Source organism: Vigna unguiculata, chromosome 10 (assembly GCF_037176805.1).
Source record: "Vigna unguiculata cultivar grain cowpea cultivar isolate G323 ecotype 2 chromosome 10, ASM3717680v1, whole genome shotgun sequence".
In the NCBI taxonomy this organism is placed as follows: Eukaryota; Viridiplantae; Streptophyta; class Magnoliopsida; order Fabales; family Fabaceae; genus Vigna; species Vigna unguiculata.
This window is the reverse complement of record NC_140801.1, coordinates 4,946,029-4,962,500: the sequence shown is the minus strand read 5'-3', so window position 1 is coordinate 4,962,500 and position 16,472 is coordinate 4,946,029. Positions and strand designations below refer to the sequence as shown.

The 16,472-nt window shown below is 34.0% G+C and overlaps 1 protein-coding gene and 1 pseudogene across 3 annotated transcripts; one reads left to right on the top strand and one right to left on the bottom strand.

Annotated features, from left to right (window-relative positions):
* Positions 1-3,813: 3,813 nt before the first annotated feature.
* LOC114167373 (disease resistance protein Roq1-like) lies at positions 3,814-12,686 on the top strand (annotated as a pseudogene). Its single transcript, XR_014985061.1, has 6 exons — positions 3,814-4,346; positions 4,438-5,027; positions 9,852-10,293; positions 10,379-10,639; positions 10,772-11,501; positions 12,008-12,686. The product of XR_014985061.1 is annotated as a disease resistance protein Roq1-like (transcript).
* A 724-nt stretch (positions 12,687-13,410) lies between these two features.
* Positions 13,411-16,187, bottom strand: LOC114167374 (toll/interleukin-1 receptor-like protein). Of its 2 annotated transcripts, none has more exons than XM_028052450.2 (2): positions 15,248-16,187; positions 13,411-13,833 (listed from the first exon to the last, which is right to left on the bottom strand). In XM_028052450.2, the coding sequence occupies exons 1-2, from the start codon at positions 15,817-15,819 to the stop codon at positions 13,761-13,763; spliced, it is 645 nt and encodes a 214-aa protein (XP_027908251.1). In that variant the 5' UTR covers positions 15,820-16,187; the 3' UTR covers positions 13,411-13,760. The 2 variants fall into 2 exon arrangements, with proteins under 2 accessions (XP_027908251.1, XP_027908250.1); XM_028052449.2 differs by lacking the exon at positions 13,411-13,833 and adding an exon at positions 14,603-15,030.
* Between the last annotated feature and the right edge of the window lie 285 nt (positions 16,188-16,472).

The window sequence follows — 16,472 nt, the reverse complement described above, 5'->3', positions numbered from 1 at the left end:
GTCACTGAACAACGAAGAGTCATCTTGCTCTTTCTCTAACTCTTTTAGAAGGTTCTTCAACCATATATTTTCCTTCACTACTTTTGATATAGCTACATACTCAACTTTAGTGGTTTAGAGGGAGACTCTTCCTTGAAGTTTAGACTTCCAACTAATAATTTTACCACTTAATGTAAAAAAGTAACTTGTTGTGCTCTTTCTACCATCTGAATCTCCTTTCAAGTTTACATCAGAAAACCCTTGTAAAGTGAGATTACTTCTTCTAAAAGACAAATGCACCTTTGAGGTATCCTTCAAATATCTCAATATCCACTTCACACCTTCCCAATGCTCCTTTCAGAGATTTAATAGAAACATGCTCACAACTCCCACTAAATGTGCTATGTTAGGTTTGGTGTAAACCATAGCATACATCAAGCTCTTTATTGCAAATGCATACGACATTTCTTACAAGTAACTTTCTTCTTCATCTGTCCGAGAAGATTTCCCTTTTGAAAACTTTACGTGAATTTCCAAAGATGTATTCCTAGTTTTAGCATTTCTAACATTAAATCTGTTGAACAATTTTCTATATATTTCTCTTGAGATAAGTGTTGCCTCATGTGTTCTTCACATTTCATTATATTTTGCTTAAAAGAAATAAGAAATGTTTTTTTTCTATATGATTGGTCTTGGAGGGAAATAAAACTCAAAGTATAGCCTACAATAAAAAATTGTGGCCTTATCCTAACTTAAGGAATGGTTTTTAAACTGTTGTCGTCCTTGTGTAGTGTAAGCCGTAAAATGGTGTTTCCTAAGGATGGCAACGGGGCGGAGACGAGTTTCGTTATCCCATACCCATCCCCGCAGAAAAAATTCATCCCCATCCCCATACCCAAATCCAACGGGTATCAAACTTTTGTCCCATCCCCATCCGCATCGGGTACCCGTGTTCTAACTACTTCAATATTAATTTTTATAAAAGAAAAAACAATTACGGTAAAAGAACATAATATTATCAAATATTCAATATTATGAGGATGGTTGTTTCTTCCATATCAAATACTTTGAAATAAATTATAATAATTTACATTTTAGATTAGAATACCAAATAAAATTTCATGAGAACCAAAACATTTATTAAATTTGTAAACTACAAACATTAATGAAACTTAGTTGATAAAATTAAAAAATATTTTAAAAAAATATAAAAGGAAAACAAATATTCAAATTAAAATATATTTTAAATGTTTGTTTACTTCAATTTTTTAAATTTTAATGAATCTATTTTTTATACACTAATAAAAGTTATAATACATCACTTGATCAAAATGACACAAAGAACAAATAATAAATATAATAATAAAATTTTGACATAGATTTTGTATCTTTTGAACTTCAATATATGTTGGATAGTGACAAAAACATATTCATAGCAATTACATTAAACTTTTATATTGTAGTAAATAAAAGTTATTTATACAATTAAAGTGAAAAAATTACAGTATGATTAATAATGAGTTAGAAAATAAAAAATAATTAGATAGAATATATCGAAATATTATTCTACATGATGAAAATAAACAATAAATAAATATATTAAAAAACTAACAAATGTGTGTCTTAGAAATAATTTGAGAGACTATTGAAAGAAATCCCACAAAGCAAATAAAACGTATAATTAAGGGTATGATAAGATGAAAAATACCTTAGAAAACTAAGAAAACTTTTCAAATATCAACATATATACTCAATGATTGAAAAATAACGAAAATTATTTTAACGAAACAAAAGAGTTCTTCAAATTAAACAAAAATTAATAATAATAAGTAAAAAAAAAATTTATATTACCTTAAATTGAGTATAAACATTCTCATGTGAAAGAAAAATATATAATAAATAACATTATTAAAAAATAATAGAAATATTCAAATGTGAGGTATAAAAAAATTTTAATTAATATACATCATTTTGACTTAATTACATAAAGGTTATGACAAGATGAAAAATATATTGGAGGTGCGAATGAGTTTCATGACAAACCAAATAATTAGAAGAAATAAAAAATAGAAAGTATATATATATATATATATATATATATATATATATATATATATATATATATATATAGGGTTACTTAATTAATTGTGAATATTTTAATAATTTAAATGAGGATGGAGATATGGCGGGACGGGTATTATGGTGGGATATGTATATCCCCATACCCATCCCCATACCTAACTGAAAAAGTCGGAGATTTCCCATACCCATACCCAGTCAATGCAGGGATTTCCCGTCAAAATGGGGACGGATTCGGACAATACCCACGGGGACGGGTTTATTTGCCATCTCTAGTGTTGCCATCCTTGTGTAGTGTAAGCCGTAAAATGGTGTAGGGTTGTAAAGTTTATAATTTTTTATGTAATATATCATTACAAATTTTATTTGGAAATCTATACTTGGGAATTGCTACGCAAAGTTTTATAAGCAAGTAGGGAAATGTATGCATCACCAAAAAAAACACTTCATGTATTTTTTTGTCAATTCTAGTTGCATTAGATTCTAAAATTTTAGAGCTTTAAAATGGATATATGGTTTGTTGAATTTGGAATCTTTTACTATTTCTTAGAATTTTTGGAAATTACAAAGCAAATTTGTTGAATTTTTGTATATGAAATTATGCAGATTCAATTTTTCCTTATTTAAATTAGACTTTTGTAATTGTGCTTGTGGATCTAATTAGAACTCTTAATTAGGCCCATGTGTTCAACTTATTAGAAAGGCTATATGTAGACAAAATAAGCTCTAATAGAGGGAGAAATCATGTTTTAGTTTTTTAGTTTGAGAAATTGTCTCTACAATTCTTTTTCTCTCTTTTTCTTTCAGTTTACAGAATTATCTTTTCGTCTTCTTTTATCATTTTCAACTTAGGAAGTCTTGGCATTGAGTTGTAAAAGTAGGATATCTTTTTTTGTTTCTTTTTCTAGTGTGTGAATGGAGTTTTAATTCTAGGTGTAGGAGAAATAATCTGTTCCCCACTTGACAAGGAAAAGTTGTGGAAAGCAGCAATTTCATTTTTATGTTGTTGAAGGGAATGATGTGCAGAAAAGGCAAAAATGAAGTAATAATCGATTATACTTATAAAAACCGTAATTCATAATAATATTTCTTCATCTATTAGTTGAACCATTCATTTTAAATCAGAGGTTATATATTGAAACACTTCAAAATCCAATTTGAAATTAGAGATATTTACTCTCAAATTTTGACAATTTTTTATACGTCAAAAGGAAAATCGAAATCATTTTATATCTTTTTATATAGAATGAAGCAAAGCATTAAAAATTATTTTCCACCCGTCTTTTCTCCTTAATTTCAGCTTCTACATGGGGCCATTTATCGCACCAGCCTTCACCTTCTTTTCTCGTATTTCATCTAATCATGATGCGCACCCATCATTCATCATGAACGATATTCAAAGTCAATAGAAATAGTTACGAGAACCTCCTTTAAACATATATGAGTAATGTGAAAAGAGGACGCAATTCGTATGCTTTTAAAACTTTATGGGCATAATATAAAAATAGACAGTATATTGCTTTCTGATTAAAAAGTAAAGTTAATATGTTATTTTGAAAGAAAGAAAAAGATTTCATAGTTATTAGAGTAACAATTTGTTTGTATGGTTGAAAGGGGTGTTGGTCTAATTTTTAAATGGTTAAAATAAAAAGGGTTCTGTGATGGTCTTAACACGCTTCCATGACTATACAGAAGTATTAATCTTCCGCGTACTTTGATTGTTCTGTCAATAAACATCAATTATCTCACTGTGTCGCATTCATGCTTTCTTTCTAACACTTCATTACCTCATCAATTCCTTCCATGGAGTTCGCGTCTTCATCATCCAAACACCCATGGATGTACGATGTGCTCATCAACTTTACCGGTGACGACATCCGTAAGAAATTTGTTTCCCATCTAGATTCTGCACTCTCTGCTGTTGGATTCACCACTTTCCTTCACCACCAGAATGCATTCAAGCCAATGCACATCGAAGGACCTATTGTCAATCTCTGTCGGGTAGCAATTGTTGTTTTCACCAAAACATATTCTCAATCTGCTTGGTGTCTTCATCAGCTTCAACAAATCATTCAATGGCACGAAACTTATTGTCGACATGTTTTGCCCGTATATTACGAAATTCAGCCATCTGATGTACGTCTTCAAAAAGGAGATTTTGGAAAAGCCTTAAAAGCAACGGCACAACAAACATTTTCAGGTCAACAACTGGAACATGGCATGTCCAAGTGGAGCCACGCACTCACCAAAATAGCAAATTTATTTGGATGGGATGAGAGCAATTACAGGTAAGTAACTCACTCAAACAAGCGTTTTCTAAGAATGTGATTTAATTTTTGATATTGTATGACTTATTCTGTATTGCTATTGAACTTGAAGGAGTGATGCTGAACTAGTGAACAAAATTGTTAAGTGTGTTCTTAATTAATCAGTCTTATCTGCTACTAAGTTTCCCGTTGGATTACAATCCCATGTGGAAGATGTGATTCGAGCTATCAAAAACAAATCCATGGATGTTTGTACGATAGGGATATGTGGAATTGAAGGATCAGGTAAAACCACCCTTGCCAAAGCCATCTACCATCAAATTCATGGTACATTCACGAAGAAAATTTTCATTGAAGATGTTTCAGAAGTTAGTCGAACAAGAAGTCATGTTAGTTTACAAGAACAACTTCTTTTAGATATCTTAAAAATAAAGGTGGAGATACGTAGCGTTGAGATGGGAAGAAGAATGATTCGGGAAAGACTTTCTGGCAAAAGGCTACTCATTGTACTCGACGATATGAATGCGTATGGTCCATTTTTAGACCTATACAGATGTCGTTCTAGATTCAGTAGAGGAACTGTAATAATCATTACAACGAGAGATGAAGACCTACTTAGGATTCATCAAGTTGATTCTGTTCTTCAGCTAAAGCTAATGAGCGCAAAGGAGTCGCTTGAGCTTCTTAGTTGGCACGCATTTAGAGAAGCTATTAAAGTATAATGCAAATTCTAGAAGAATCTAAAAAAATTATAAGATAGAGTTATTGAAATGTAAAGAAACTTCTAGAGTATTGGAGAAAAGCCTAGGATAGAAAGAAAAATCAAGAACATTCAACTATGTAGAAAAATCTAGAAGTATATGCATTAGTTCTAGCTAGGAGTTTCTAGAATAATCTATGGGTCTATAAATACCCATGTATCCTACCATTTTGTAATATCAAGAACAACTAACACAACATCCAATACAACTACTCTCAACTACAAATACACTTCTCCAACTACTACTTTCACACTCTACTATCTACACATTTTCTCTATCCCTTCAACTATCCCTTTCACAACCTTGAATTACTATCTGTGGTACCAGAGCTACGTTCGGTCATCTACTGGGCGTAGATAAACTTTTCAACTACTTCAAAAAAAATTAGAACTCCATTATATACTACTTCCAAAATATTTTCTCAACCTATGGCCACTACCAATCACACATCATCAATTCCAGTACCTATTTTCACAGGAGAAAATTATGATTTTTGGAGTGTCAAAATGAAGACATTCTTTCGCTCCCAAGATTTATGGGACATTATAGAAGAGGGATTCACTATTCCAGAAGACACTTCCACTCTTACTGCAGCTCAGAAGAAGGAGTTGAAGGAAAACAAACAGAAGGATTCAAGGGCTTTATTTGCTCTTCAACAAGCAGTTGGTGACACAATCTTTCCGAGAATAATAGGTGCCACAAACGCAAAGCAAGCTTGGAACACAATACAAGAAGACTTTCAAGGAAGTGATGAGGTACGCAATGTTAAACTTCATTCTCTAAGACGAGAGTTTGAATTAATAAGAATGAAAGAATCTGAGACCATTAAAGACTACTATTCTAGAATAAAGGAAATAGTTAGTCAGATGAGAGCCTATGGGGAAACTATTCTTGACAAAAAAATCGTTGAGAAAATTTTAATTTCTATTCCCCAAAAATATGATGCAATTGCAACTGCGATTGAACAAACAAAAGATTTGGCCACATTGTCAGTAACACAACTAATGGGTTCTCTTGAAGCTTATGAACAAAGATTGAAAAGGCATGAAGAAGACTCAGTCGAAAATGCCTTTCAATCAAAACTAAAATTACGGTCTCAGAATAAAGAATATGAAGGAAATAAAAGTAGAGGAGAAATTTCTAGAAATAAAGAAAATTCTAGAAGCTTCCCTATGACTCGTCAAGGAAAATATCCCTCATGTGGCATATGTAAAAAGACAAGTCACATGGAAAAAGATTGTTGGCATCATGGAAAACCTCAATGTCAATACTGCAAGAAATTTGGCCATGTAGAGAAGTATTGTCGTAATAAAAATAAGCATCAAGCAAACTTTGCTGAAGAACATAATCAGGAACAACGCTTATTTTATGCCAATCAAGAATCTCCTAACGGAAGAGAAAGTTGGTACTTGGATAGTGGATGCAGCAATCACATGGCCAAAGATCAAAGCATCTTCAAAGACATTGATAAATCTGTCAATGTCAAAGTTCGACTAGGAAACGGTACCATAGTGGAGTCTCAAGGCAAAGGAACTGTCATGGTGGAGACAAAGAAAGGTACGAAATTCATCAAGGATGTTTTATTGGTTCCCAATCTTAAAGATAATCTTTTAAGTATTGGTCAAATGATGGAGAATGGATATTCTCTCACTTTGAGAAAGATACATGCAAAATTTATGACAGTAGAAAGACAGAAATTGGCCAAGTAAAAATGGAGAAGAGAAATAGAAGCTTTCCCATAAGCTTCAAACCTGGAACTAATATTGCCATGAAGGCAGAAGTTGATGACTCGTGGCTTTGGCATAGGAGATTTGGCCACTTCAACACATATGCCTTAAAGCTTCTATATAAGAAAAACATGATGAGAGATCTTCCATGCTTGAAAGAGAATAATGAATCATGCGAAGGATGTCTCCTTGGTAAACAACATCGATTACCATTCTCGACCGACAAAGCATGGAGAGCAAAAGACTTACTAGAGTTGATCCATACTGATGTTTGTGGACCAATGAGGACGCCTTCACATCACAACAACAGGTACTTCATCCTCTTCATAGATGACTTCTCTAGAATGACATGGGTTTATTTCTTAAAGGCAAAGTCAGAAGTCTTTGGAATATTCAAGAAATTCAAGGCCCTTGTTGAGAAGCAAAGTGGAAAACGAATAAAAGTACTTAGAAGTGATCGTGGAAAGGATTATACATCTCGCGAGTTTGACAAATTCTGCGAAGATGAAGGCATAGAGAGACAACTCACAGTCGCATATACTCCACAACAAAACGGTGTATCAGAAAGAAAAAATCGCACAGTCATGGAGATGGCAAGATCAATGCTAAAAGAGAAAGGTATGCCTAACACTTTTTGGGCTGAAGCAGTCTACACTGCAGTTTACATTTTAAACAGATGTCCAACTAAGGCAGTCAAAGACAAGACTCCTATTGAAGCTTGGAGTGGAAGAAAGCCATCAGCCAAACACCTACGAGTATTTGGATCTATCTGCTACATACATGTTCCTGATCAAAGGAGGCACAAGCTTGAAGACAAGACTATACGAGGAATATTCTTGGGATATAGCACACAATCAAAAGGCTATCGAGTTTACAACCTACAAACAAAAAAGCTCGTCATTAGTCGAGATGTTGAAATTGATGAAAATGCTTCTTGGAATTGGGAAGAAGAAAAAGTTGTTAAAAGCACCACTTTAGTTCCAGTGCAACAATATCAAGAAGAAATTCAAGAAGAGGCAGAAGCTTCAAGTACGCCTTCTCCACCTCCATTAGAAGATTCTTCACTAGAGTCCACTCCAAGACGAGTAAGATCTTTGGTAGACATATACGAAACCTGCAATATGGCCATGATTGAGCCTAACTGCTATGAGGAAGCATCAAAGCAAGAAATATGGGTCAAGGCTATGGAAGAAGAGGTTAAAATGATTGAGAAGAATAACACTTGGGAGCTCGTAAACTGTCCTCAAGGAAAAGACATCATTGGAGTGAAATGGGTATATAAAACAAAGCTCAATCCTGATGGAACTATACAAAAGCACAAGGCCAGATTGGTCGCAAAAGGATACTCACAACAACCAGGAATCGACTACAATGAGACATTTGCTCCAGTCGCACGACTAGATACAATAAGAGCTCTAATAGCCCTAGCAGCACAAAAAGGATGGAACATCTATCAACTAGATGTCAAATCAGCCTTCCTAAATGGAGTGCTCGAAGAAGAGATTTATGTTGAACAACCTCAAGGCTTCATCAATAAAGGCAATGAAGGCAAAGTACTAAGACTAAAAAAAGCCTTATACGGCTTGAAGCAAGCTCCTCGAGCATGGTATAGCAAGATTGATCAATACTTCATCGATCAAGGATTCAAGAGGAGCAAAAGTGAGCCAACACTATATATTAAAGCACAAGGTCAGTATCACCTCATTGTCTCCTTATATGTCGATGATCTTATCTATACAGGAAACAATTTGGAGATGATGAAAGAATTTAAAGAAGACATGATGAAGACATTTGAGATGACCGACCTTGGGTTGATGAACTATTTCCTCGGTATAGAGGTGAAACAACAAGAAGACGACATATTTATCTCTCAAAAGAAATATATTGAAGCCCTATTGAAGAAGTTCAAGATGTATGATTGTAAACCTGTTGCTACTCCATTAGTGGTAAATGAGAAACTACAAAAAGATGATGGAGCACAAGAAACAGATGCATCACGCTACAGAAGTTTGATTGGAAGTCTCTTATATCTCACAGCCACAAGACCAGACATTATGTATGCCACAAGTCTTCTATCAAGATTCATGCAAAAGCCAAGTCAGATTCATTATGGAGTAGGGAAAAGAATTTTAAGATATCTACAAGGCACAAAGGAGTTTGGAATATGGTACAAAACCATGACTAACTCAAGGATCATTGGCTACACCGATAGTGATTGGGCAAGATCAATAGATGACATGAAGAGCACCTCAGGCTTTGCTTTCTCGCTTGGATCGGGAACATTCTCTTGGGCATCAAAGAAGCAAGCAACTGTTGCACAATCAACAGCTGAAGCAGAATATGTGGCTGCTGCTGAAGCAACAAGTCAAGCTATATGGCTTCGAAAGATATTCAAAGATATGGGAGAGAAACAAAGTGGACCTACTACAATCAACTGTGATAATAAATCAGCTATTGCAATGACGAAGAACCCAATACATCACAGTAGAACAAAACACATAGCAATTAAATACCACTTCATCAGAGAAGCGGAAACAAATATGAAGATACGACTTGAGTACTGCTCGACAGAAGATCAAATTGCAGATATCTTCACAAAGGCCTTACCAAGACCAAGATTTGAACTACTACGCGCTATGCTTGGAGTTACCGAATTTGCATCAAGGAGGAGTATTAAAGTATAATGCAAATTCTAGAAGAATCTAAAAAAATTATAAGATAGAGTTATTGAAATGTAAAGAAACTTCTAGAGTATTGGAGAAAAGCCTAGGATAGAAAGAAAAATCAAGAACATTCAACTATGTAGAAAAATCTAGAAGTATATGCATTAGTTCTAGCTAGGAGTTTCTAGAATAATCTATGGGTCTATAAATATCCATGTATCCTACCATTTTGTAATATCAAGAACAACTAACACAACATCCAATACAACTACTCCCAACTACAAATACACTTCTCCAACTACTACTTTCACACTCTACTATCTACACATTTTCTCTATCCCTTCAACTATCCCTTTCACAACCTTGAATTACTATGAGAAGCAAAACCAAAAGAAAGTTACAATTACCTTGCAAAAACGGTAGTTACTTTTTGTGGAGGACTACCTCTAACTCTTGAAGTCATTGGAACTTACTTTTTTGGAAGGACACAAACAGAATGGGAAATTATATTGTACAAATTAGGGAAAATTCCTCAGCACGATGTTCGACAGATATTGGAATAAGCTTCGATAGTTTACGCAATGAAATGGAAAAAGATATATTCCTTAAGGTATATTCTATCTTTGTTTGTAAAAGTAGAGCTTATGTCACGAAGATCTTAAATCGCTCTGGAGTAGTCGTTCTCAGAGAGCGTAGCCTTAAAAAACTTAAAAAAAACAACAAATATGGGATGCATCCTTGGTTACAAGAAATGGGAAGAGAAATTGTTCGTGACATTCCAAGAAAAGATGCCAAATTGGCAGCATCAGAGATTAATGTAAGAACATTCTTTCTATATGGTTTTGAAACTTATTTTAAAGTGTTTGCATTACATTTGTTTGTCTTAGCTCTTTTCATTCCAGGGGACAAAAGTCATCCAGAGATTGCCTGCGAAACTGTTTTTAACCAGAAGACGATGCAACGAAACTTATCCTTTAGAGATAAGATACAAATCAAAACCGCTGAAACTCGCTCGAAATCCTGGGTACCTTTCTAAGAAACGGAATTGGATCAGTTTGCATGGGTTTTCTTCAAAATCCCTACCTAACCACATTTATCTGCATGATGCAATATCGATTGATTTAAAACACAGTCTTCTACGACTCGACTGGGAAAAACTCCAGGTTTTTATCATGTGCCATTTTCTTTTAAAACTTTGCTTAAACAAAATTAAAAATTATCTGTTTCCACTTTTAACTAGTTTATTTTTTTTATTTTCTTCTATAATATCTTATCAAAAAACTATCTTCTAGAAGGTTTTGGCGTGGGTAAAAGTCCTGAATCTTAGTCACTCTAAGTACTTGACAGACACCCCTGACTTTTCGAGACTACCAGGTCTTGAGCAACTCATTCTTAAAAATTGTCCCAGATTGTTCGAAATACACCAATCTATTGGATGTCTCTACAATCTTATGCTGCTAAATTTGAAGAATTGCACAAGCCTAAGCAATCTCCCAGAAGAGATATATAAGTTGAAATCTTTAAAAACTCTCATTCTCTCTGGATGTTCGAAGATTAGCCTATTGGAAAAAGATATAGTGCAGATGGAATCCTTGATAATTATAATGGCTGAAAATACAGTTGTGAAACAAGTGCCTTTTTCAATTGTAAGCTCCAAAAGCATGGGATATATATCCCTACGAAGATTTGAGGGATTATCACATAATCTTTTTCCTTCTATCATTCGGTTTTGGATGTCACCAACTATGAATCCTCTATCTTATATTCATTCGTTTTGAATGGATATGGAGGATAATAGTTGGGATGATGTTGTGCCATTGCTTAGCACTCTTGCAAAACTCCGAAGTGTTTTGGTGCAATGTGACAATGAGTTCCAACTATCTAAGCAAGTGAAAACTATTCTGGTCGAATATGGTGTAAATATGACAGAATCAGGAACTTCAAAGCATCACTTCAGGTCTTCTTTGATTGGTGTTGGAAGCTACAATGAATTTCTTAAATACTATCAGTAATAGCATATCTGAGGTTCTTCTCTTTCTTTCCTTTTGACTGTTATCTTCACCATCATTTTAGCTATTAAACATAAAGTAATCCTAGTGAACTCTCTGACAGAAAATAAAATTCAATACAAAACTTTTAACTCCCTTCGCTTCTATTTCTGCACAACGCCATGGAAAAAATTTTATTTTAATAATCAACTAATAATGTGATTATGACTATGTTAAGTACTAGGAAATTGATTTCCATTTTCTTGCTTTACTTCCCTCATGAATGTTTTATTCCTAGTGATCGTAAACTGAAAGAGATGAAAACAGAAATGCGTATTAAATCCCTAACGACATGATGGTGATGTATATACATAACAAAACTATTAACCAAATTTCCTTAGACCAATTACCCTTGCTATGTTTTAATTATGTATTGCATTGTTGTTGATTACAGATGCTGATTTTGTACAAAAATAGTGATTGCAAAAGAAAACTCCAATAACAAAATTAGATAAATGACTAAGCTTTTATCTCCTGATATAGGTATTGGCAAGCAATGAGTCATGTGTTGTTTCACTCCCAGGTGACAATGATCCTTATTGGTTGGCCTATACGGGAGAGGGACAGTCTGTTTCTTTCACGGTGCCTCGAGATCGTGACTTAAAGGGAATGATTTTGTGCGTTGTTTATTTATCAACACCTGGAATCATGGTAACCGAATGTCTTACAAGTGTCTTAATTGTTAATTACACAAAGTGCACAAGCCATATACACAACCATGGCACAATAAATTCCTTTAATGTTGAAGATTGGCATGGCATAATGTCAAATTTAGGGTTTGGAGACAATGTGGAGATTTTTGTGAGTTTTGGTCATGGATTGGTGCTCAAGAACACAGCTGTATATCTTATATATGGTGAATCAAAAGACTTAGAAAGAGAGCTTGCGCCAAAGAAAAATTCCCTCATTAGATTTATAAAGAAAATTATAATATGACTTGGTAAGTCATTTATCCTATTTAAGAACAACATGATCCCTTTAGTTATGGAATTAATTGTAGTGTCCTTGATTTCTATTTTCTTTTTTGCATCCTTTCCTTGTTTTTTTTTTCTCTAGAGAAGCTTATAGTTAAGAAATTCATCTTTATTTTACCCTGTTTCACTCTTCACGAGGCTTTACCTGAGCTGTTTATAGCACTTATTTTCTCGTTTACTTTTGTCAATTCTTTTCCGTTTTAGCATATGATATTTTACTAAGAAATCCTCTTAAAGTATCGCATTTCATTATGTAATACTTGTTTACTTTTTGTTGGTTAAGAAGGGTACATATTACCTCTGCTAGGAATATTTTATAAAACCAGGTTAGTTATTACCTTATGGAGAAGAAAGAGCTCTCCATGGTTGTTGCATTTCTAAAAGGCACTCTATTTGGTTTAGTGCTAAGATCTTCCTGATTGACTTGTTCTAATCCTAGACGTCAACTTATTCCATGAACACGCTACACATTGTTTCACTTGCTACATAGTGTTTCATAGAAGGATTATCTAGTTTCTAAAAAAAAAAGTTATTGCAATCTTTTAATTAATATCATTGAGGATAAACACAAGTGAATACAAGAAATTTAATATAAAACTTGATGTCATGCCACAAATTAACGTGATTTGTGATGTTCAATTGTTCATGAGATGGATCCTTAACTTTGTTGAATATTAAATATTGGAAGGGAGAGAATGTTGGTGCCCAGCACCTTATAACAATTGTTCTTTGTATACTTGTATTGATTGTATGTGATCGTATGTGATGATGACACAAAGATGTTACATGCATTTATAATGACTATAGTTTCTAAAAATATTATACCTAACTATAATTTCACCTCAAACTAATATAGTAAATACATAAATAAAATAACTTTTTTCGTTAAATGAAGGTAAATAGAGAAATAAGCATTGTTATTTTAACACTCCCCCTCAATGAGTATTCTCTACAAGATCATACCAAGTTGTCTTCTGAACTCTTCAAATTTTGAATTACTTAGACCTTTGGTAAATACATCTGCAATCTCAGTTTCAGTACTAACATACTTCATTTATATTTCACCTCGTAGCACTTTTTCTGAAATGAAATGATAATGCACCTCAACATTCTTGGTTCTAGCATGAAAAATAGGGTTCTCTTCCAAACGAATTGCAGACTACTGATCACAATATAATTTAACTGCATAATTAGCCGGTTGATGCAAATCTTGTAACAACTGTATTAACCACGTACATTCCTGAGCTGCCATACCCGCTGCTCTATACTCGACTTCTGTACTGGACAAAGAAATTGTTGGTTGTCTCTTGCCACACCAAGACACAATTCGTAATCCTAGTGAAAACATATAATCAGTAGTCGAACGACGAGTGTCATGATCACCAACATAATCTGCATCGCAATATCCTATTACTTCACAACTTACATTTTTCTTGAAAAGTATTCCATGATAAATGGTACCTTTCACCTATCTCAAAACTCGACGCATAGGTTCCATATGCATCTTTTTAAGATTTTGCATGAACCGAGGCATATGATATTTGCTTGGAAACTTTTATGTTTAAATTCATATCGAATTTTATTGTAGATGGCTTTGGTTTGTAAGCACCTTTTGTTTGTTTTCTTAGAAACACAATACATGCACACACTACAAGTAAATCGTGTACTACTGACGGCAATTTTTGCTGGTAATTGATGATATCTGTTGGTAAATAGTAATTACTAACAGATTTTTGACTAGCGGAATTTTGTTGTAATTGACTTGTGTGCAATATTTATTAACTGATATATATATATATATATATATATATCCATCGGTAATTGAAATATTTACCGACAGACACAAGATCAGTCGGTAAAGCAATTACAACTAATATCGACAGATGCATTCGTCGATAAATAATAATCAAATTGCAAAGTTTGTTTTGCATGTGTGCTTACCACACACAACAAACAATAACAAACCTGCAAACCACAAATATCCCGAAACAGACCTGCCAATAATAAAATCTTATCCATTCCAAACAATTATATATCTAATTTAACTCCAAAATTAAACGTAAACATATATCACAATATTAATGAAACATAATATCTATGTATGTAAACATAAAGTGAAGTAGTATCAAATTCTTATTACTCAATCAAACTAAAAACTAATCCTCAATAATTGTCATGTATGGTCGTAATAGTCTATATAGTCATTAGAATCAGAGTCCTCTCCCACAGTCTATGTTGGCTCTGGTATTGAATTGGACTAGACTGGTGTAGGCTGGACTGGTGCAGGCTGGACTAGGCTAGACTGGACTACTGTAAGCTGGACTAGGCTGGACTTATGCAGGCTACTGCTGGGACGATGTTAGGTTGGACTGAGGTTGCTGAAGGGCCTGGTGGTCAAGAGGCAGCGATGTCAAGACTAGATTGTGCACACGACATTTCAATCCAACTGGAAAGTTTGTGGTACACATGCATGTTCTATCTAGTCTTTCCAAAACTTCACTAACAATTTCCTTCACGATAACATTTTCATTTCTAAAAAAAAAAAGAAAAAGAAGAGAAAAATGATAATGGATACAAATTATAATAAGATAAAATCGAAGTTCCATAAAGCCACTAGACATTTAAATTAAGTATTAGAAGAAAAAGATATTATTTCATCCTTAGGAATTGAAAACATATAAGAAAGAATAATAGATGGATAGAAAAAAAATCTGATAATTAAAAAAAGAAACAAAAAGCATATGCATACCTGTAATCCGAAACATTCCAGCCTGCCAAACCTTCTGCTTCCCTCAGTGCTTTCTTCCGTTTCCCTTGTTTCACCCGGTGGAGGTCACTACCATATTCAAAAATGACTTCGTAAGAAACACCGCTCCGGCTACGTAGAGACGAAGGGTTAACGTCGTAAAATACTGGCAAAACCACTTGACCTCTAAAAGCATGGCATTCCATGATTTTGACGAGTTCGTCAAGACACCATGTAGAGCAAATGTAGTTTCCGGAGAAAACAACAATGGAAATTTGAGACACTTCTATTGCATGAAACAGTTCTGTTAGCCGTTGTCCCTTGGAAAGCTTCTCATCGTCCTGAAAAGTGTTGACCCCGGCATTTGCAAGAGCGGAATACAGATGAGAAACGAAATTCTTACGAGTGTCTGGCCCCCGGAAACTGATGAACACATCGTATATCCATCGGGGCTTAGATTTTGAGGATGATGAAGTGTAAGACATTGATTCAATTGGATGAAACACGACCGAGACGGTAAAAGCAAGTTGATTGAATTTGGTGTCGATACGAGTTGTAGGAGCAAGTGAATACATCGTAACTATGTTAATAAAGAAACTGCAACGATGTTATCGGAGCACACAAAGACAATTTCGATATGTTTTTTTTTTCTTTCGCTCTCTACGAGGAGTAAAACAATAATGACAGCCGTAATGTTATAGAAAATATACCTAGGTTGTTTCGGCTCATGTCTAAGGGCCTAGCAAAGATGACAACGCGGCTTTATTCGGAGGAGTTGTTGACGTTGGACAGCTAAAACAACTTTAAAGGGAATTCTGAATAAGACGTGTGGATTTTATTTATACCTTTAAATGTAACAAATTTTAGTATTAGAGATCAATACTATAGAAGTAACAAAACCATTGTATATGAACAGTAGCAGCTTCTTGATTTCAGCATCCACAGTACCCTGAAAGAGCGATCAAACAAATAAAAATAATTAGAACAGAACATGGAAGAAACATATCATCCGAGAAAGAATTTCAGGAAGAAAATCATACAATACTTTATGTCTTCCCTTTCCAATACAAAAATGATGAATTTAAATTCTCTACAGGACTTCTCCGTGTTTTTCCTCTGTTATATCTTCAAAATACACTAATGGCTGTTATACCCACTAGCTATTAGTATTGTAAGCTTTTACTAAAATAGATCCCGTGAAATTTTACTTTATAGGTTATCCCACATA

Excerpts from the sequence above, each read along its gene's own strand:
- LOC114167374 (XM_028052449.2), bottom strand. The coding sequence starts at position 15,819 with ATGTATTCACTTGCTCCTACAACTCGTATCGACACCAAATTCAATCAA. Across the intron at positions 15,031-15,247 it reads TGGAATGTTTCGGATTACAG|AAATGAAAATGTTATCGTGA; the intron begins GTATGCATATGC and ends TTTTTTTTTTAG.